This window comes from Mustela putorius, unplaced genomic scaffold, assembly GCF_011764305.1.
Source record: "Mustela putorius furo isolate JIRA1106 unplaced genomic scaffold, ASM1176430v1.1 tig00000275_pilon_pilon_pilon, whole genome shotgun sequence".
NCBI classification, from domain to species: domain Eukaryota; kingdom Metazoa; phylum Chordata; class Mammalia; order Carnivora; family Mustelidae; genus Mustela; species Mustela putorius.
In genome coordinates, this window is record NW_025421341.1 from 28,511,868 (window position 1) to 28,535,427 (window position 23,560).

A 23,560-nucleotide genomic window follows, 5' to 3' on the forward strand; every position below is an offset into this window, starting at 1 on the left:
GTGATAGTGTTCATGTAAGCTCTTCATTGTATAATGTTTACATGTGCTTATTTTGATCATCTTTAAGGAAATATTTATAGATCAATTATTCTCTTAAAACAGTCTCCTAAATGTTCAGACTGCATGAGGGCTTATTAAACATAAAACACAACACTGATTCCCTCACCACTCTAGGAACTTTTACTTTGTTTGTGAACAAAAAATTAAAATTATGAAATGAGTTAGAGAAATGAAATCTATTCTGTTTGTACTTCTGTGGATTTAAGAAGTAGAAAAGTTTAGAGAAATCAGCTCTCAGAAACAGTGGGGTTTGAAACTTACTGGAGAATGAATTGGTGCTAGCTTTTAAAAGATAGGTAGGACTGGAAGAAATGAGAAGAGTACATTCTGCCAGAAGAATGAATTACTCACTCAGTCCCATCTGGATGATGTCTTCCCTATTTCTCTCTTCCACATCACTGTTTTCTTCATGGTACCACCTTGATCACATGGCTCCAAGTTTGGGAAAGAGAAATACCATGTTCTCTGTTGAATGACTAGGACCTAGCACTCTGTCTTGACCAAATAGGTCTTCAGTAATTATGAGTTTAACTATTTAATTGGATATTCATTAATTAATCAAGTGTCTGTATTTTTGGTGGAGATCATCAGCAGAGAATGGATATTGGCAAGTGTAGAAGTAGAAAATAAGATGGAATATGTGGGGTGTTGACACATTATAAAATGTTTTTAAATCAAATGCTGTTGTGGCCATTTGAGCAAGGGAATGTCCCCTTAAATGGATCTTAGGGAAACTGACCTGGTGAAGCTAAGGCAAAAAGATGGAGGAGAAGCCACACACCAAACCTTGTTGTTGCTTGGGGTCCCCTTTGCACATGTGGATGACAACATCACCTGCTATGACCTTGAACTGACTGACCATGACTCCTCATCTGAAATGCCTGCGTTCATCATTTTAACACTGCAGTACAAGGACAAAGGTATTGAGGGTATGTGCCAGGGAGTTGTACTAACGATTTGTCCTGGAATATAAGCTGTGTTCAGAAAGACAATATTTACAGCTATTGAGGAGGAACACAGAAAAGATAAGATTGCAAAACCAGTAGATAGGACGTTCCCAAAAAGCGACAAAAGGGGGCTTGAGCTTAACCAAACAGAGGTAGTGAGTCAGAAAGACAGATGCTGATGGTCAATAATGCAGATGTTTAAGCTGAGGTTGTGGGTGAAGGTATTGGGAATCAAAAGACCCAGGTCGGACCATAGGAGCAGTGGCTGAGATAGGAAGAAATAAAATACCTTGGAGGAGAAGTTTTGGAGAAATTGAGTGGCCAGGGAATGTGTGTATATTTAACACTGTATCATATGGATTCTCAATTTAGTCTAAAACTTATAATATTGCATCCTCCATTTTTGTTTAACTAAATGAGTTATAGTGAAATCTCTTTTGGTGATTTCATCTGGATTCAAATCTGATTATTTTCCAAGACAAACTCTTTAAGAAAAAACTGAAACAGGTGCCCAGAAATGATAGTTTTAAAGGGGGTAAAGTGGTGGTAGGGAACTTTACCAAGAAATCTTTAAGTTAATTACACTTCTTAAATTGTAGCAGTCTTCAGTAAATAAGAAACTCCCTTTTCAATAAGGCAGCCATGAAGTCACATTTCCTTGGTCCTCTTGGATGTGCATAAGAAGAGTTTATTTTAACAAGGTAGAGCTTGAATTTAAATGTGCTCTCCAATAAACTGTAAGCCCTGAGGGGTGTGTGTCTTTTACCAGGGTAAGGCATCATCTCATTGTGCTTTCACATTCAACAAATAACAGATGATAAATATTATAATGAGGCCAACTAAGATACTGCATCCATTGTAATGAGGAAATTGTTTCTTTTTATTTTAAGATGCACTGTGGGCATTGAAACTGTTGCTAATATACTGTGATAATAGCTTCTAATTTGTTATGAATAAAGATGTGTAGGAGAGGATGAGGCTTGATCAAAGACAAATTTTTAACACCGGACCCTGAAGCCCCTAAGGACCGCACCATAAAGCAAATAATCCAAGTGCTTGCATTGACACAGAACATTAGATTCAATTATTTCGTCTGAAGGAAACCAATCAGGGAAAGTGAGTCGTTCCCGGAAAGTCACTCCAAGAAAATAGGGAGCCAAGCTTCTGGCCTCTGCTTAGGCCATCAGCAGCATCTATATTTCACTCTATCACATTATTCCATTTGGGTGCATTAAGTGGTTGTTCAGCCTGTTGGGTATAAACACAGCACATCGGCCACTCCATTTAGAGGGACTAATGCATCCATGAATGAGGATTTGGTTCTTAAGTAGTATCTTTAGCGATTCCCATTTACATGTCACTTGGATTATATGAATGAGGGATGGAAGGTTGGGTTTTAGAACTGCAGGCATTTTTTTTTTTACATAGACTTTGAAAATGCCGAGGAGTTCCGTTCTGGGCTTTATCGGTTTGCAAATGTGGTATGTTTAGTAGAAAGATTTGTGAAATGATTTTTGTTGTTATACAGGAAAATATAACCTGACCTTGTTTTACATTCTCATTTGAATCCCACAAACCTCCTGAGGGACCTTGGGTTAAGGTATCACTATCCCATTTCAAAGGCGAATGCCTATATTTATAAAGGAATTCCCTAGTGGCCATAGGATGCTGTAGGAGCAGAGCTAGAAACAGAATCTCCTGGATAGGGGGGAAAAGCGTGTGTATGCACTGTGTTGTGTATCTCTGTATGTCTGTGTGTGATCTCCAGTGTCTTTTTCTGCAGATGCATAGATTATAAATTTTATCCCCACTTTGTAGGTACTTCCTGGGAAAAAGAGGGTTGAGGGTTTGACTCTTCAGTTGTGGATCTTGAGCTCCGTTCTCTTTAGAAGTTGAGAGTCTCTGGACAACATAATGTCCTTGTTCTCTCTGTTTCACTTTTTCTCTTCATTTCCTTCTAAACCAAACTTCTATTAAAAAAAAAAAAACATATTTTTTAGTCTGCCAGATTTATTTTAGTGAAGCAAAATTTCTAGAGAGTTGTAACCCTTTAATATACCTGGGACTAATTTAAAATAGTTCACTACATATTTCTTTTAATTAACATCTTAGTTAAATTTAAATCCCTAGACATTTACACATTACTTTTTATGTTCATAGAGGCATCCCAGATGTTTTAGGAGAAAAAGGAATGCACAAAGTTTGACCCCCATCCTCAAAAACTCTAGAATCTCGTATTTGTGTATAACAGCTGTAATGTAAGACAGAAAGTAACAAATAATACAAAACAAATTCAAGCTAAGAAGTGAGAGTATATTGATGAAAGGTTCAGGAAGATGTAACATTCAATGTTAAACCAGGTGGACTTGATTTTTTTTTTTTTTTTTTCCCAAATGGCCATGTAGTTTGAAGAGGAAGGGCTCCCAGGAGAGAGAACTATGTGAGTGGGTAATATGACAAAACTGGAAAGGAGGCCGTGTCAGATCATGCAAAGCCTGAATTACCTTACAGAGGAACTGGATTCTATTTTGGGTACACCTAAAGGCTCTAAAGAAGGGAAGTAAGGCATTCCTATTTCTTTTCTGGAAATTTTTTTTTTTTTTTTAGGTTAATGATTAGTATAAAGGTAAGTTGAGGTAGAGAATCCAATTAAGAATATCACTTAGTAGTCAAGACTGAAAGTTAATATAAGCCTTCTAGATGGGTTGGAAAACAGGAAATCCAGGGAGAAGAGGAAAGATTTGTTGACCATCTGAACTTACGCATATAAAAAGATACTTGGCGTCAAATCATTTGGAAGGCTTTGTTCTCTATGATTGATAGACTAATGATACTATTGAAGACTAAGTTTCAATAGAGGAACAGAAATGATGCTGAGTTTAACATTGACCTGGAGTATCAAAGGAATTGCCATTTGAAAATATCCAACATTTTAGAGAGAGAGCAAAGATAGTTCTTACAGTGCAGGGGACAGTGGAATATTAGATTTAGAAATCATAGGGGTGCCTCGGTGGCTCCCTTGGTTAAGCATCTGCCTTTGCTTCAGGTCATGATCCCAGAGTCCTGGGCTTGAACCCCACATTGAACTCACTGCTCGGCGGGCCGCCTGCTTCTCCCTCCCCCACCCTCATGCTCTCTCTGTCCCTCTCACTTTTTCTCTCTCAAATAAATAAATAAAATATATTTTTTAAAAGAAATAATATAAATAGGATAGAACATTCAAGACTTTAAAAATGATATTTTTTTATCAGAGAAATGAGAAATGTGCCAACAGAAGCTTGGCCTATACTGAAACATAAGGGGCAAGAAGTCAGTGAGGATACTAAGCAGGAGCAAGGAAAAAAGATGAAAAATAGGGAAGGATGATTTCAGGGAAGCCAAAGAAAATGGGACATTCCAAAAAGAAGCTGTGGTCAAGAGTAGTGAAAACAGTTCTAAGATCAAGGGGAGAGGCTCAGTCAGTTAAGCATTTGCTTTGGGCTCAGGTCATGATCTTGGGGTACATCTGGCTCCCTGCCCAGTAGGGAGTCTGCTTGTCCCTCTCTTTCTGCCTCTCCCCTCACTTGTGATCCCCCCTCAAATAAATAATAAAATCTCTTTTTTAAAGATTTTATTATTTATTTATTTGCCAGGCAGAAAGGGGGAGAGAGAGAGAGAGTGTGTGGGAGTGAGCGCACCAGCAGGGGGAGCGGCAGGCAGAGGGAGAAGCAGGCTCCTTGCTGAGCAGGGAGACTGATGAGGGACTTGATCCCAGGACCCTGGGATCATGACCTGAGCTCAAGGTTGTTGCTTAATTACTGAGGCACCCAGGTATCCCTAAATAAAATCTTTTATAAAACAAGATCAAGAAGAATCTGGATAGAGAAAAAAAAAAATCTTCTCAACTATGGAATTAGAATTTTATATTGAAAATTCTAGTGAGAGATTGAGTCAAGAAACCGAGAAAAGCTGCATACAGCTAAAGATGTGGAAAACTTCAAAGATGGAAAGGGGAAAGGCAAAGGAGCCTCCTGTTGGAGGGCAAAACTTTTCTCCATGAAACAGACCTGGCAGTGTTCTGCTGAGGATCTAGGTGGGAATTTACAAAAACCAGGATGTCTTGAATCTTTGAAAGAGTCACTATGAAGGTGTGTACCATTTGTAAGTAGAGTATCATCTTCATTTTTAACAAGGGTAACTTTCAGTTGCATTCAGATAATTTAAGAATGTTATTTAGAAAGACATTAGATGATTCTTGGCCTGATATGAAAGATGCAAGAACACTGTATTTTATTCATTGATAGATCCTTTCCACAATTATTCTGTAAATGCATATCTAGAATTTCTTGATCTTTCAAGAATTCATTTTCCCCTTTCACTCCATAACTCTACTTAAACTGCAAAATTTTTCTGCAAGTAGCATTTCACTGTGCTCAAATACTTTGCATCTAGAGGTATTTTCTACAAAGTTTTTGAGATCTCTTTTTGCCCCCAAAATTTATAGGATCATTCCATTATAATATTAAGATGCCATATCAAGAGAAGAGCAAGTTACAAAAGTTTGGGAGGGATGGATACCATACATTTGAGATAGAGCTGACATTAAATCTTTTTCATTAGTCTTCCTTTGCTTGGCAAATCTTGTCATCTCTCCTCCAGAGTTAAATGAATAGGTGGCTATGGACTTGGATGTTTTACAGACTCAGGGAAACTCATCTTTCTGTCTGTGAAATTCATGCCTGAAGTAGCTTTGGATTCTATTAAATCCTTTCTGCCAGTATGGTATTTTCCTAGTTTTGTGCACATTATCAGAAGCTTTCAGAAATGGTGTCAGTGTCACAGATGATGCTTTTGGTGATAATGCAGTGTCATACATGATGATCTGGGCTGGGAGAGTAACTAGGTATCCAACTACTGACATGTACCTTCTCAGAAGAAAACATATTGAAATGGTACAGAAGAGCATGGCATCTGCTGCTTTCTTTAGTGGTCTGGCTCTTTCCTCAATGGAGAATATTTCTTTACATACAATTCCACTAGGAAAATGTGTTCTCCTTCCAGGCTCCTTTTCCAAAGTGCTTTAAGAATGCAATGGCTTAAATAGTTTTCTGTAAGTAAATTAACATTCTGCATTTTTTTTTGACCTTATACAATTATACTTCAAGGAAAATTTGATTTTTCTATTGGTCAATGACTATAAAATAACTTCCTCTGAACCAACTATCTTTGAGTCTTGGGTAATTTTGGGGGGAGGTGGGAGGAATGAAACCAACATTTTTTGAGACTTCCCAAGCCTCTCCTATGCACCAGGCTCTATACTTGCTCATTTGTTTATAGGATGTAAATTTTGAAGAACTAATATAATTGAGACTGATTAAGCAGAAAGTAAAAAAAAAAAAAAAATAGAGAAATCTTAAAAAGAGAAATACGTAAGCACCTATAAAACTCTTTTTAAAATTTAAGGTTGCAAATACACATTATTTACCAAATTATGCAATAGAGTCTTTTACTTGTATGCATTTTCCTAATTAGACTTCCATAAAACTTTCATGCTTAAAATGTACCCATTAGTTTCACTTTTTAAATGCAGTTACAATTTCTTCAAAGTGGAGCCAAAATTTAAAAACATATGGAAAAACAAACACAGTTCAGAGTCCTTTTAGATTTAACAGATTTGCCTTAATCTCAGCATATCCAGCTATCCATCTAGACCTTTTTTTTTTTTTTTTTTTTTTTTTTTAGGAAATCTCCTTTTATTGAGCATCTTCAAAGCAATCAACATAGTTTTTCAACAGAGTTCTCAGAGAAAGTCTCACTAATTTTTCACATTCACATTCCTTTGGTTTACATAATATTTACTTATATAATTATGACAAAAACACCGTTGATAAAAGCAGGTTTGACAGCAAACATAACTGATTCTCATAAGTACACAATTACCATTCAGTGTCCAGAACGTAAGTGTGTGGACATGCTGGAGAGTAAGCCTATTGGCTATGGATATTTAGAATACTATGTCTGTTTATCAAGATATTTTACAAGGTTAAAGAAGAATTAGACATAACCCAGGGATTTGTTAAATTAAAATTAGTTTAGAGGCTTTTACTGTGTTATCTCAGGCAACCAAATTATCTACAAACAATATAACAGGAGGCTATTAGTAACCTCCATTTTGTCCTAACAGTGAAAATAATTATTGAATATTCATAGCTGAGTCTCATAGTGTCCTTTCAGCTTTTTTTTTTCTCTCCAGTGATAGTTTGAGAAAAAAAAAAAAAAAAAAAAAGAGAATGCCTAGCTTAAAAAAAAAAAAATTAAAGAAGAGAACGTTTCTGAAAATACTGAGCAATTTTTCATGGGTCATATCTTCCCCTCCCTTCCATTATCCCTATCTGCTTTCTGCTTGCTGCAAATAATTTAGGTTCTATCCTTCAAGGGGCTCACAGACCAATAGAGGAGATCAAGTTACAGAAGACAAGTCCTGAGTGACATAAAGGAGGTGCTGTGATATGGAGAAGCACAGAACCCCGTGACAGCCCACAAGGGAGGCAAAAACAAACAAACAAAACAAAACACTGGCTGATGATGGGAACCTCCCTCAAAGAAACCACATCTGAATTAGGTCTTAAAACATGATTTGACCAAAGGAAGAAGTTCAGAGGGACAGCAGTGTGACTGCTAATTGAGGTCATGATTTAACTTGTCTGTCTCCTCAAGACTCATTGCCACACTTGGCACGTGGTTGATCTTGAACTTTACTTTAGACTTAACAATCCAGAACAAAGTGAAGATGAGAACACATTTTATTAGAATAATCTTAAAATCAAAGGGGGGAAAAGGTTACAGATGAGACTTGGCATGAGATCCAAATCTTGAAAGACCTTGAGTGTTACATGAAAGTTTGTACTTATAATCTGGAGAAATGGAAGAGCTATCAAAAAGTTTTAATTTAGGGAGTGACATAAGCAAATCTGCATTTACAAGGATAATCTGGCAGCACTGTGGAAAAAGATCAGCTAAGAAGCAATTGCATTAATTTAGCCAAGAAATGATGAGCATCTAAACCAAAGCAGGCCAGTGGAGATGGAGAGGAGGGGATTAAGCTGATCCCTGAATTCAAATTATTAACTTTTATAATAAGGACAGGAATTAATAGCGTTTGAGGATCCACAGATTTTTCCTTTTTCCTTCATCATAAATTAAGAAAATGGCCATTCAAGGAAAGGAGGAAATAGTACAGAATATCATTGAAACACACTATCATCCATCCTGATGTTTAAGAAACCTAGGAGTTACTCTCAAACTTTTCCAATCACCTATTTCTCCCTTGATTTTTTTAATAAATATTTACTGGGTGACCTCTTTGGGCTAGACATCGTTCTAGCCTTGGGAAGTAGAAAACAAAGAGTTTTGATCAAGTTCTGCCCAAAGACCTGTTTAATTTTCAGTTTCTCTAGATCCTCAGTCAGCACATACATTATCTTCTCCCTGCTTTTCTCCCTTTTCTGATTAAGTTTGACTCACGCTCTGGGTCAGGAGCAAAGCCACTTCCTCCTATGGGACTTCCCAGCCCCTCAGTTGTGGTTAGGGCCTCACGACCTGTTCTTCCACTCCCAGCTCTGTACTTCCTCTCAAAGCACATTTGACCACATGGTGCTGAACTCATGTTGCTTCTGTAGCCTGTGCTTCCCTGAGGACCCTGACCGCTCTGCTTTGGTCAGTGCCAAAGAGTAGGGGTCCGAATACTTTTTGAATAAATAGCGAGTAGATGAATTGAATGCCTCAACACAGAATTGTTACTTCCTCTGTCAAAATTATCCCAAACCAACTATTATACTTTAAACTGGCACTGAGTTAGCCCCTTCTGCTCAGGAGGTTCAAGGCTATTAAATGTTAACATTTTGTATTTCCAGCTTCCATGCCAAGGTTGAAAAAATGAGCCACATATGGTTAGCTAAACTCATTTGTATAAACTTGGCATGTTCTCAAAGCACATTCAAAGCTTATGTCAGTTTTGAAGACACAAATAAAATATATTTTCTAGAACCTCCCCGTCTTTGGTTGAATTTTTGGAAAAGATCTCCCACGATGTGAAGTTCTGTAAACTATGTTCTAAGTTGAAGCTGAATATCATGATTTGATTTGAATTTTCCATATACCCTCTCTTCTTCAAGCCATGACACTTTAAGGAGTAAAGAAGTCTTATTTATGTACAGGCATAAGAAATATTTTAATTTTAAATTCCAAAGTGCCATAGATAATAACATATGTTAATCTTAAAAGCAGTTGTCATGTCTTAAGTAAAAATAAGTCTCTGAAAGATGTTCCATAGAATGTTCTATGCCTACTTTTTAATAAGCATTATAACTTTGATAAAGGTTAAAAAAATCTCTCTACTCTTGCTCTAACTTCATTTTTATTATTTTTATTTTTAAATTTTATTCATTTATTATTATGTCCTATGCCTTATCATTATGACTAAGCATCAAATTAATAGACAACAATATCAACCTCAAACTTTTGGCAATGAGTACTTTGTGATAAAAATGTTGTATTTGTTTTTCAAGCATATATCCCTAGCCATGATTACCCTAAATCCTAACTTTCATAAGAATCTTAAATTATTATGAAGTTTTATGACAAGTAGCCATAAATTCATTCAATAGATTTGCTGAAATCTCTATTATGCCCAACCAATAATTATGGCAGAAAAAATTAATTATTTTTGGTCTTTTTCCTTCTCTTATGAGCAAATTTCTTTTTTTTTTTCTTCCTAATCTGCATTTGGAGGTATGTATTCTGACAATTACTGTCAAAGCCCACTTAGAGAAATAAGCAAATTGCATTGATGTAGTAAGAGTATGTTTCCCTTTATGGTGCAGTGGAGTGGAAACTCATCATTAAGATGTCTATTTTGTATCTGTGTACAGAAAGATAAAAATTGATACAGAGTTGCCTGGCAAATCAGGAAGGTAGGGAAGGCAAATTAATATTTGTCCAGCTTCTGCTTGTACTGGCCACATTGCTAGGTGACTTTGAAATTTTTATCTTATTTTAATTTCTTATAACAACCTTGTAGAGTACTTCTATCATTTCAAAGATAAAGGTAATTGAGGCTCAGAAAGCATGTGACTCCTACTTCAAAGGACAGAGTTAGTCACTGATTGATTATGTATCTTATATTCTTTCTGAAGTATCAAATTAGGGGTAGAGTTGAAAAAGTTTAGCAAGGAGAAATAACATATTTGATGCTTAAGAATATCAACTTTAAGTATACCATCTGAAGCAATGGTAATTTCACACCATCTCTTTGGGACAGTTTTTTTTTTTTCCCCCTGTTTATTGTGTTTTGTTTTGCTTTGTTTTTCTATAATAATTCATCACAGCAGTTAACAAAAAAGTGTGTAAAGATTCCGTTTTTAACACTTGACCTTGAGATCTAAGAAGAATCAATAAATAGCCAGACACAAGAAATAAATGTCTGAAAAAAAAAATCTCAGAGTTAAGATATTAGGAGCACAAATGTAAAAAATAGATATCACTGAGGATAAGAAGGGCTGAGAATAAATATTTGAGCCCAAGGCAAGAAAGCCATAGATTATGGATTTGAATGAGCAAGCGAGACTCAAAGAAGACATTAAGGGTGTTGGTGAATGAACAATTTGAAAGAATATATGAAAACAATTTTACTGGAACCAAGTTTCCACATCAAAGTATACTGCATGATTAAAAATATATATATATATAATATATATATACATATATTTTATATATATATTTGTGTGTGTGTGTGTGTATATATATATATATATATATATTGCAAACATATAAGGTAGTTAATTACCCCCAGTTACAGTGTGAAATAGGAAGAATATTTTTAAGAATATTTTCAAGCAAGAAAGAAGTAGGATACATTCATCTCTTTCTTTGCAATGACGTCACTGCATTTTCTAACTTAAGTTAGCCAATAGCATTTATGTAGTAACTGCTTCATTCTACTGGTTCACTATGGACTTTTTCCCAAGCAAAGATCGAAAGATCCAACTATTATTGGCTTCAACACCGTGGAAGTTAGTGGTTCATCTAACTGAAGGGTCCTAGGATTGATGTAGCTGCAGAGATAACCAGATCCAGGTCTTCCACAATGTCACAGACCTGGTGCAACCAATCTTCCTTCATGGTGCTAAGAGGGATGAGGCAGGTCTGGGATCACACACAGTGCCCAGGGTTTCCTCTGGTTGGACAGACTTGAGGCATTTGTTAGTCCCTACAGTAGTCTTGGTGCCATAGGGAATCTATCTACTGTTTGATTGGTTGGGTCTGAGTGAAAAGGACCATCTCCACACAGGAATTTCCACTCCCAAGAGGAGGAAGAAATCTCTGAGAAGTACAGATGACAGTTTTGTCTTAGTTAGGGAACTTGGTGGAGTTTTCCACCAAGTTCCCTAACTAAGCCATATCTCTGGCTATCTTCACAGTGGGCTTATTTACTTTATTCGTTTTTCCTTCACAAAAGAAATGTGTTTGAGCTCTTACAATGTGCTAGTGACTGTAGCAGGGAGCAAGAAGGCAGGATACCTGCCCTCATGAAGCTTGAGGTGAGTACATGTGAACAGCTTCTTGTAATCCTAAAGGTGCAGCGGCACCAGGATGAGTTTCATCTGCCAAAACACATAATTAATGATGCCTCTCAAAATCTGATATTTGGCTGAGGTGTTTTACTGTCATAATAGAAAAAAAGATGTAATACACTAACCTCTTGGCTTATTTTATGCCCAACGTTTCTTGTATGTAGATTATTTTAGCTGAAAATCATACCTAGAAGAGACCAGTGTTGAAGGAGAAAAGGATGGAGTTTTGGAGCAAGAGACCCTCTGGTGGGGTAGACAGGATGGTGTCTTCATCATCTGGTCTTGTGTATCTGAAGAGAAGGCAAGAGGGAGGCAGGATCAAACACAAACTTTTTAAGTCATAATTGTAATGAGTCAAGTCTGAATATTAATTTCCTTGTACTCATTCATCATAAAGTGTCTGACATGAAAGATTTAAATAATTAGTGGATGGTTGTAGTCAACTTGCCTACTGGCAAATTTTATTATTTCCTTTAGAGCCATAGCCTTCATCCCTCTTTCAGATTCCCACCCCTCCCCATTTACTTCATGGTTGAATGTCCCCTTTTTCTGATACCCGATAAATATAATTTTTTGAAGAATCAACATCAAAAAATCCAGGTGATTGAGAAGTTTGTGAAGGTAGAAATATGCTAGATTGTGCATCAGTGTTGGAGATGAAGTTTTGAGATCAGGTCCTCAGATTTGTTTCAGAAAAAGTAAAATCCAAGCAACAAACTTCTGGGTGACCCTTCAGTTTGTATTCCAAATTTCTAGACTATATAAATGGTGCTCGCTTGAGCTCTCTTTCTCTCTCTCATCTATCTATATTTATCTATCTGTCTATCTATCTATCATCATCTCTCTATCAATCTCTATCTCCATCTATCTATCTTTCTATCTGGAATCCTTATGGAATGGGATTCTGTTTTTTTTCCCAGTGGTTCCCAAGAAAGTCTCTGTTATGAAATATTGGCATGTTGGCTTCAAAATCACACACAGAAGCAATGCCTCTGTCACTTTGAGAGTTGACATCTCACCTTGCTAGCTTGCCCTTCTCAGGGGTTGTGTTTTTCATCTCTGGAAGGTGACAGTCCTCAGAAGGAGATACAAAACATTAATGTTGACGGATTTTCAAGAAGACAGTGAGACAAGTAACACTCTTTGTTGAATAACAGTGTCATAGCAGTTTTGAAGTTCTCGTTTTATGCCTTTGTCTGTCCCGATCAACAGGTGCTTTAAAAAACTGAAGCAAGTATTGAAGGAAGTCAAGAGAGCATGAAGACTGCATTTGTCTAGTTTATCTTGATACCTTGAGTTGAACGCAGGATTTTGTTTTGACTTTGTGGTCAGTTTCTTGAGGTTATATAACTCCTTATACCATCCTTTAAAAACACAGTATTACCAGGTAAATGAAAATCCCGTAAACAAAATTCAGCAATCCCTGAAGCCAGTACTACTATGTAACAGATAGCGAAATGGTCTCAAGGATCAAAAGCTACTGCTGTTTAGTTTCTGAATGATGGAACAGGGGATGGAGTTCATAATTCAATGATTCCAGAGCACAGATGTCGGACCTGCGCCTGAGCCGATAATTTGTTTGGGAGAGAAGTTCACAAACATTTTATCAATTACTTCTGGGAAATAACCTTCTTTGATTTAAGCAATGCTTTTCGTTGTTTGTTTTATATTGGAAAAACTAATCTACACCCAGATCTTGCAACACCGTCTTCATCGTGTGAGGGAAAAAGCGTACTTGTTTAAATTCAGGATTATGAAACTTATTTTTATTTTTATAACATGAGATGTGTCAGGCTTCATCTATCTTGAGTGTTAGAGTCTTATTGCAAAAAAATTCTGCTTTCTTCAGCCCACGTAACTTTCACTTCCAGCCAAGTATTCCTGCAGTGGAGTTGGTCCTACCTCCCCAACCACCATTTAAATGCTCAGTCTGAAACAAGAGGGTGCCCTATTTTCCCAGGCATTTTTTTAAATTTCTGGGGTCGCACATTTGTTTTTAGGCTTTCTCTTCCCTCTTCTTTGGTTTCTCAGTTTCATTGATTGTGTGATTATTCCCACATGAGTCAGTTCATGCCCTCTAGAAAGCAGACAGCAAGCTGAGTGGGGTTAGAAGTGTGAGAGATTTAGGGGCACCTGGGTGGGTATGGTGGTTAAGTGTCCAACTCTTGATTTTGGCTCGGGTCATGATCTCAGAGTCCTGAGATCCAGCCCCGTGTTGGGCTCCACACTGGGTATGGAGCCTACTTAATATTCTTTCTCTCCCTAACCCTGACACTTCCCCTCCTCGTGTGTGTGCACACATGTTCTCTCTCTCTCCAAAAACACAAACACAAAGAATTAGGATATGTTTATTGAGAAGGATGCCTAGAATTATGGGGAGGGGACAAGAATAGGTAAGACAGGCCTCAGGTCACAATGTGGCATGGCATCTGCTAAAGGAGAAGTAGTGGGATAGGAAGAGCCTCCTATCATGGTGAAGCTGTGGGAAATTCTCTGCTAGCCAAAAGCAGCACTCAGACCCAAGACTGCCCAGAAAGGACTCCCACATTGGGCAGAAATCACCTGGTTCCATTCCACATCATGCTCAGCTATTGGGGAGGAAATTTCTAGGGACAGAGTGACCTTGACTAATATATTGCCACAGATTTGAAGACTTTGTAGTTGGTGGCTATCAGCTACTGTCCTTACAGAAGTTTCTCTTGAGGAAGATGTGAGCCACAGGGCTTCATGGCTATCACAATTCACTCCTTTTCCTCAGCAGACACTCTTCTCTTACAGGTTTGGGGGACAGCTGTTTCATGCTCCCTCAGGACTCTTCCTGAGTGAACCTTATAAAGGAAAAGTTAGAATAATAAACTAAAGCCTTCATCACTGTATCATATAGAGGCTGTAACTGATACTCATTACCCACCACCCCGCCCCCCCCCCCAACCATTTGTTTCAAATTTACCTCACTGTCACCATCAGCTAACACCTCTGTTGGTCTCAGTGGCTTACTTGGTGGTGAGACTAATCTCTCCCATGAAAAGTTGGAACCCCTGGTAACCAAATCCTTTTTGGGCCATGGTTGCTGCATGGGACTGTATTTCAAAATCATAATTGGACAAGGGAGTTTCAAAAAGGGTTCCACACATTTTTCTTTCTACGCCATCATGTGGCAGCAGCCCTGCCTCCTTCAGCTGATTGGATCAAAGAGCTGTCCACAATGGAGACTTGTGTTCTGGCTTGCTGGCCACTACAAAGGGAGTTCAAATTACCCAGGAGACAGATATGGCTTGTTGCTCAATGGAACACTTCCTATGTCTTCTAGAAGGAGTGTGCCCTGCTTTAGAGAATAGGATCTCTAAGTTAGAGCCCAGATTACAGGGACAGAAAATACAAGTTCCCCATAATCACTACTGGATTATTGGTAGTGGGTGAACTTCATTTCTCGTGGCATATTCTTTCTTAATGGGAGATCTCTGTTGCATACATTACAGCTGTTGTACCAGTATTTGTAGAGGATTTGCATCCTCACACACTCTCATGTAACTTGCAATGCTTTCCTGTTGGGAGGAGAATCTATCCCCACTGACATCAAGTTTGGCCATAAGACTGGTTTTAGCCAATGGAGTGTGAATGATAAATTATCTGTCATGTCTGAACAGAAGCTTTAAGAAACACTCTGTGGTTTTAGTGAGTCCTTCTCCCTCTGCCATAAGGACATATCTCAGGAGAGGCTTGATCCTAGAATGAAGAAGATCTATACATGAGAGTCACAGCTAATACATAGTCAACTGAATTAATGAGTGCAAGAAATAAATCTTTGTTGTTGTAAAGCACTAAGGATCAGTGATTGTTTATTACTGCAGGATAACTAACAAGATCTGAATAATAAATTGTATCTTTTTCTATCTGTGATATTTTACTGGTAGCCAGCAAGTCTCCTTTGTCCCACTTTCTAATATTTGTGTTTACTTGGCTGTTTTTTATTTTTCTTTTATTTATTTTTTTTTTTACTTGGCTGTTTCTAAATAACAGATGTCTGCTCATCAATGGCTCTAACTATTGTTCTTAATGTTTCTGCGAGGTCTCTGGATTGGCTACGTCAGAAATGTCTGGATATAGTTTTTAAAAACAGGACTTATTGATTACGCCTACAGAGGTTCTGACTCAACAGATGTGATTCAGTAGTTGTCTTTAGTGGGGGTCCTGGAATCTGCATATTTTTAAAACTCCACATGTTCCTACAATAAATTCAGAAATTAGTTGTCTGCTATGTTCCACAATCTTTGGTTTGCTTTAGACTAATCATCTTCACTGGTCTTGAATTTAGATGTACCACAAACCTTTTATTGCGTACCCTTAACCTTGCCTTGAACAGTGGTCTTTGTATCTTACTTATTTTAGTCCCATTCCTTTACCCTGCATTTAAAATAAGGTCAAATTAAACTGCAACTCAGACCTACTATTGTTTGAAGTATACATTAAATTTCCCTTTGGAAGAAATGTGTGTGTATCTGTGTGTGTGTGTGTGTGTGTGTGTGTGTACACGCATGCATGGACATATATGGACAAAAGCATTCAGAGTTAGAGATGAAATTGTTTAATGCTGAAAAAATGTAATTTTGAAATGAAGCAGCAGAGCTAATTATCTGGCTGAAAAAAGGCACAGGCTCTATTTAGGTCAAAAGTAACAGAAAAATTGCTGATACAATTATTCCTAGTAACTGTCTCATAAATGCCTATGTGCATTAACACACGCATAAATCCTCTCACGTGGCTATGGTCCTCGGAATGAGATGACTGTCTAAATAAATCCTTAAAGCACTTTTTGTTCAGTGATATGACAACAGAAATAAAGGAAACAATGAGGATGCAAAATGATTGAAGGTAAAGTTAAATGAAATCAAGTATCTATGAGAAAAATGAAGGTTATAATTATCACAAATTAAAGAGAAAACTTTCCATTCCACCACACCCATCCCCGTCCTCCACCACTCCTATTCTGTCTTAAATTCTTAATGGGTTTTCATAAACCATTCCATTTGAGGAAGTTCCATTTGGTTTTTGAGGGATGTTCTTGAAGATAGCACAGAAAATAAAATATGTTCTTGAAGATAGCACAGAAAATAAAATATGTGGAAACACTGTCCAGGCTTAGGATGCTTACTATAATGATGTGAAAAGCTCCACCCAGGCAACCCTTTGATTTCATTCATGCTTCTGGATATCCATTGCTCAGGTTAGTGTGCCCCGCTTCCTGTCATCTTTATTTCATCTCCCAAAGATGGCATATCCAGTGTCTGAATATCCACTCAAAATATTCATAAAAAAAAGAAATAAATATAAACAATGTTTTTGACTGATTGGCAAGTTCTCATCCAAATTTAATGCCAGGATCGGTTTCAGGTTCTTGCTGAATACTTTCTGGCTCTGTCTACCCTGGTCATATAATTTGCTAAGTCCTCGAGTGAAGAGGGAAAGAAAATTAAAAAAAAAAAAAAAAGCCACACACACACACACACACACACTAACTCATTTTACATTATTGTTCCTGCTGGAATGTAAAATTTGTGACACTCATTATAATGCTATGAACGATACAATACAGAGAATTACAAAACCTTAGCTTGAATTTCATCATATTACAAGGGCAGAGTCAGCCAAAATTAAGGTTAAAAAAAAAGTTTAAATAACCTTAAGTCTGGAAAAGTAGATTCAACAGCTTTCCAAAATTTATATATTAAGGGCGACTTTTTTTTTTTTTAATGAGAATAGATCTTAAATCATCTCCTCCTCCTCCTCTTCCTCCTTCTTCTTCTTTTTTATCAACATATAATGTATTATTAGCCCCAGGGGTACAGGTCTGTGAATCACCAGGTTTACACACTTCACAGCACTCACCATAGTACATACCCTCCCCAATGTCCATAACCCCACCACCCTCTCCCTGACACCCTTCCCCTGACAACCCTCAGTTTGTTTTGTGAGATTAAGAGTCTTTTATGCTTTGTCTCCCTCCCCATCCCATCTTGTTTCATTTATTCGTTTCTAACCCACCAAACCCCCACATTGCCTCTCAACTTCCTCATATCAGGGAAAGTATATGATAGTTGTCTTTCTCTGACTGACTTATTTCGCTAAGCATAATACCTTCTAGTTCCAATCAGGGTGACTTTTTTATAATTTATTTCTGTATAAGAAAATCAGTGGAATAATTTACAACAATGTTTCTTTTTGTTTACTCTATTGATGGATGAACATAAATGGGGAAATTGGAAAAACTCTAGAAAAAAACCTCTTTAAAAAAAAAAAATTCTCCTTGGGGCACCTGGGTGGCTCAGTGGGTTAAAGCCTCTGCCTTCGGCTCAGGTCATGGTCTTAGGGTCCTGGGATGGAGCCCCACATCTGGCTCTCTGCTCAGCAGGGAGCCTGCTTCCTCCTCTCTCCCTGCCTGCCTCTCTGCCTACTTGTGATCTCTGTCTGTCAAATAAATAAAATCTTTAAAAAAAAAAATTCTCCTTGACATTCATGTCCTTTTTCTTCCTAAAAAAGTCGCCATTACTTAATAACATAGAGAAAAGCCCAAGAGTTATTTCTTTTATAACTTGCTGAGCTTCAAACTGAGAGAGATTTCTTATATTTCAAAACTTTTGTCCAGACTTTCGCACCTAAAACTTAAGAAACTTGTATTGATAAACTTTGCATGTTCTATTTATGAGGTATTTAGATCTATCCCAGGCTCAGTTGATATTTTAACTACACCTCTTTATTTACTAGTATGCTACTTAATTCTGAGATAACTGAGGGTTTACTATTATGCTGCTTAATTCTAGTATAACTGAAGGTTTCTGGAGAACTAACAGAGGTTGGCAATTCCTTCCTTCCTTGCCACATCCACCCTTCCTGCCCCCTTCCTCCTGTCTCTCTCTCTTCCCTGTCTTTGGTAACAGTAAGCCTTCTGCTGTTTTTATTGTTGTTGTTGTTGTTTTGGTTTTTGTTTTTTTATTTGTTTTGTTTTGTTTTATTTTGTTTTGTCTGCTTTGTTTTCTCGCTGTGTTAACCAGGTGACATTAGGGTTGACTTAATGAGGTGGAGAATCGTGTCAGGTGCTGCCCACTTGACCTCAGTCATGTGTCAAAAGACAGTCTGTGAGTCATTGTCATGGATCTCTTGTTTGCTTTATAAGCACCCCCCAACAAGATTTCCCTTAAAGAAAAGCAACTGAAGATCCAATATGCTACTGCAGTATTTTCTTTTCCTTTAGAACACTATTTTGAGAGTATCTGGATGCCAGGGTACTAGGACATCTGGAAATGAGTGTGAGGACTTCTCGATATAATCAGGTTATATCTGCTTTACCGTCATACTTAATGCAAAAGCACAGAACGTTCTTGCGTCAAGGCACATGTTGCTTCACCAGGCTAGAGTTAGCACGTGAGCTCTGCCCTAGGAGAGAGAGGCTCGTGTGCCTCCCTGTGACCTGGCGGGTGCCGGCTGACTTCACCTTCACGGACTTGGCTCTGCTTTGTTTTACAGCATAGGTGGCGAAGTGGGGCGGGGCCACGAAGGAAGTTACGCGGGCAAACATTTCCGCATGGGATTCATGACGATGCCTGCTCCTCAGGACAGACTTCCCCATCCCTGCTCCAGCGGCTTCTCCGTGAGGTCCCAGTCCCTGCACTCGGTCGGGGGCACAGACGAGGACAGCAGCTGTGGCTCCCGCAGGCAGCCGCCGCCCAAGCCCAAGCGGGACCCCAGCACGAAGCTGAGCACGTCGTCGGAGACGGTCAACAGCACGGCGCCCGGCAAGAGCGGGAAGGCCCCCGAGCGCCCCGAAGGTAACACGCGTGTCGCTCCCCGGGGGAGAGCGGCCTCACACGTGTGGGGTCCGCATGCTCCTGCCCTCCTCCCGAGTCTCCCAATCCTGCCTCTGTCTCCCCGGAGCCCCAGGCAGGGGCGGTGCAGACGAGGAGGCCTTTTATGAAGATGTCAACAAAGGGCACCCAGAAAGATGTATTTATATTATCAGAAAGGGAAGGCAGTGTGTGTGTTTTCTTACCCCCTTAGCGCTGCAGATCATTGGGAAATTGTTTGGCCAAAAAAAAAAAAAAAAATCTAAAATTGATATTTTCTTGCTTCGATTAGGATCACTTGGATGCTTCTAGAAGCATGATGTGATTCTTAGGGGAACATGGTCAAGCAGAAGACTATACAGAAGGCAAATTGTAATCATTCTTAGAAATCACGATTTCATACACTGTGGTGGAGTTCCTTCTGGTGAATATGAACACACACACTGTCTATATATTTCAATGCCTACTTCACTCCGGATCTGTAAATTCTACCCATACCTCTGTTTTTCCTCAGCTATGAAATGTGCAAAACCCTCTCCTCCTCCTTGCTGGTCTGTGAGTATGAATTAGGTCAGGTTAATCATAGATGTCACTAGCTCTTTAGTCTTCCTGGAATAAGGAAGTTTCAGCTTTCCTGAGTTTGTCCTGAGAGTTCCTTGGAGAGAGGTCAGTCTCAAGTGTGCTTGCATACAAGTTCATTCAGATTTTGTGGATTAGTTGTAGAAAGCACTTTGGGGTTCCCTGTGCTGTGGGGGGGTCATCTTGAGAAAATGGCTCCTCCGCCAGGTCCATTAGTTGTTCTCTCACACTGTCTGTCCCTGACATTCTCCACAGCAGGCTTCCCCAAGTCCCCAGCATACCTCGTATCACAGTGGTTTGCAACTGGGAGTGGAAGCCAAGGTGGTCTTTTCCTCAACTGGGAAAGTATCTTTGCCATGTGGGCTCCCGAGTCCTTCATAAAGGTTTCCTCGTCTTCTGGTCTAATCTTTCAGCAGAAGATTAAGCCTAGTCCATGAGATGGGGTGCCCATGAGGCATGTCACATCTCTTCCATCAACCTCATTTCTTCTATCCCCTGTATCCGTGCCCTGGTGCCTATTGAGCCAAAAACAGAAGCTTCAGTGCACACTGAGGAATACAAACACATGCTCAGAGGTGGCGCTCATCCATGCATTCTACATGGACAGTCTCCACTGAGGCTGTTTTCCTACTATGCATACACGTAAAAACATGACTCTGTGCATATGCATGCAAGTACATGTGCGAATGACGTGTATGTGTGTGCCTATTTCCCAAACTGAAATCATGATGCATACAGTTTTGTGTTTTATTTTTTGTTTACTCTTGTGACTATTTTCCATGGCATTCAATTTAAGAAACACCATTTTTAAGAAGGTAACTATACATCACAGCACTTTATTTAATCATTTTCTCCTTGATGAATACTTAGGTTGGTCCAGTTTTGCTCTAATGAATGAAACTGACATGAACGTGTGTGTGTGCATGTCTGTGTCTTTGCTGGTGCAACTCTTTTTATTGTTCCTCTACTGCCTTAAGAGTAGATTGGAAGACCCCTTTCTCTCCTGATTCAAAGTCACCAGCATGTCCTTCAACTGGTAACACATCGATGCTTGTAGAAATAAGTTAGGTGTTTCCTTTACTTCTTAATACACTAAAGGGCCCTAGAGATCTGCTTTTGTAAATTTGAAATGTTGTTCTTAGGTTTCCCCTGATGTTGTTACACGGTGTCTTTCATTTCTCCGTATTTTCTCTGATCTTATTTCCAGAAGTACTCCCTCTCCTACCTTTCTTGCCAAAAACTACACAGCCAGTGATATTAGATTGTTTACAAAAGAAGTTTACTGATTTAGAACACCAGTCTCTAACTTATATGGGCCTCAATGTAATCTAGAAATATTGAAGAATCAAGGGGAAATAAATACAAGGACCTCCCAAAGGGGGAGGGAAAGATGAAACAGAGAAGGAAAGTATCCTCGAAGGAATGTGTTATCAAGCACTGTAGTACAGCTGGAAACTTCTGGAAGCAGGATAACATACCTCCAGAATAGCCTCTCTCGCATGAGGGAGGCCTAGGGTCTTCCAAGTGAATGCATGCAGAATACAGGATGGTTGTTCCACAATAGAAACATTTGAGTGGTGATTTAGTTGTCTTAAAAGCAGAGCTGATTACCATTCATTTGAGATGCCTTAGCTACCTAATTCCTGAGGAAGAGCAGCTCTTAATTCTTTCAGATCCCTTCACCATCTGAAGATCTAGGGTTTCAAATAACTACTTATCAAACAGAAGACAGTAGCTCTATTATCTTTATTTCTTTGAGAACAGGAGAGGAGAGAGTGACTGAATTAGAGCTGCACAAAGACTTAAGTGAGGTGTGGAAAACTACTTGATTGGCATGAGGCTTATTAAACACGAGGTCGAAACTCAGCATCTCTTCTCAGAAGAAGTTCTAAGTATGGATTGAAATGTCTTCAGCTGTCTACTGAGTCTGGTCTACTGAGAATGGTCAGATGGGCTACTAGGATCCAGTGCAGAAAAGGTCAATTTCTACAGCGATTCTTGATGTACATTTAAGCTCTTCAGAACACTTAATAAAAAGGCAATAACAGGGGTGCCTAGGTGGCTAAGTCGGTTAAGTGGGTGCCGTTGGCTCAGGTCATGATCCCAGGGTCCTGGGATTAAGCCTCACGACAGGCTCTCTGCTCAGTAGGGAGCCTGCTCCTCTCCCTCTTTCTGCTGCTACCCCTGCTTATGTTCTCTGTCCAAAAAAATAAATAAAATCTTAATTTTAAAAAAGGCAATTGCAAAATTGGATACATTCACATCTCTTCTACCAAGTTATAGCTTCAATAACGAGAGAGAATCAGGGCTCGGTTGAGAGATGGGGAAAAAATCTCGAATCCAAATGCATGTATATGTGTACACTCAAAGCCAAAAGCATATAAATATGTAGATTGTTCTTTTATGAATCCTCAGTTCTTTATAACTGGGAGTTAACTGAAGTTCATTACAGAGCATATGTTTTCTTTACAATTTTCCTAGCTATCAAAATTATAACAAAGATGAAAAGTGACTTCTATGAATCTTAGTCCATCTTGTCTTTTTACATTAAATGTCAGCAAAATCAAAATATTGATTCAGTGGTATTAGAATGATTTCCGTGGTAACTGGCTTCTATTTAAGTAGGGGATTATGACTTCCCTGTGGTTAAAAGTAAAAAAGAACCGGACTTGTAGCAAAATAGCTTTTCAGAGTAGGAAAAAAAATAGCTCAGCGATGAACACACCAAAAAGTACATACCAAGAATGTACAATTTAGTTTTTAAAAATTGTATTTCTATCACACTAGTGATACATATTTATGACTCTATTTCAGGGTCTTCTACAATAGTAACACCTTTAAAAATTATACAGTAGAGAAGATATACTGGCAACAAGTATGTGATAAGTATTTTAATTGCTTTTTTTTTTTTTTTTTTTTTTTGCCTCAGTGTGGTACCTACTTAGTTTGAGGAAAGACTAAACTAAATAAAGGGAATTAACTAGAAAGGATGAGAAGTCCTACCAGATAATGTCTCATGTATGACCCAGAGGAAGCAGATGTGCAAACCCGTGTTCTTTACCCCTCACAGTTCAGGTAGATAGCTATCCTGTTCGTGACACGGTGTGGTGCCGGCAGTAGAACCTACAGGCACTTGACTTTGGACAAGTGACCCAATGAGGCTGTTTTGTTACCTTTAAATGAGTATGAAAAACTGAAAATTGATGGTGCCCTGCCTTCCTCACAGCCTTATGACAACACAGTGGGACAATGCCCATGGTGATGCATGGTAGAAAGAAATTGCTATGCAATTATAAATTAATACTATTTTAAAGGTGTACTTACTGCCTATTAATAGGCTTGAATACATAAAATTTGAGTTTGGTGCAACACATATGTTAAAAACAAATAGGAGAGGGAAAAAAGCTTCTCTTTGACATACACACACTCTACAAGTCAGGCTTAAAATTTTTTACACAACAGTGAATACACAGGGAAGTATTCTCCAGGTGTAATAATCTTTTCATGGTATTATGACATTAGTATA

The 23,560-nt window shown here is 38.4% G+C and overlaps 1 protein-coding gene across 2 annotated transcripts in view; it reads left to right on the forward strand.

The window, feature by feature from the left end:
• Positions 1–23,560, forward strand: part of NYAP2 (neuronal tyrosine-phosphorylated phosphoinositide-3-kinase adaptor 2) — a 256,433-nt gene that overhangs the window by 89,815 nt on the left and 143,058 nt on the right. For both annotated transcript variants that reach the window (XM_004776583.2, XM_045078796.1), the window contains one exon: positions 19,139–19,440. In XM_004776583.2, the coding sequence (XP_004776640.1) occupies positions 19,139–19,440 (302 nt within the window). The remainder of the gene's footprint in view (positions 1–19,138; positions 19,441–23,560) is intronic.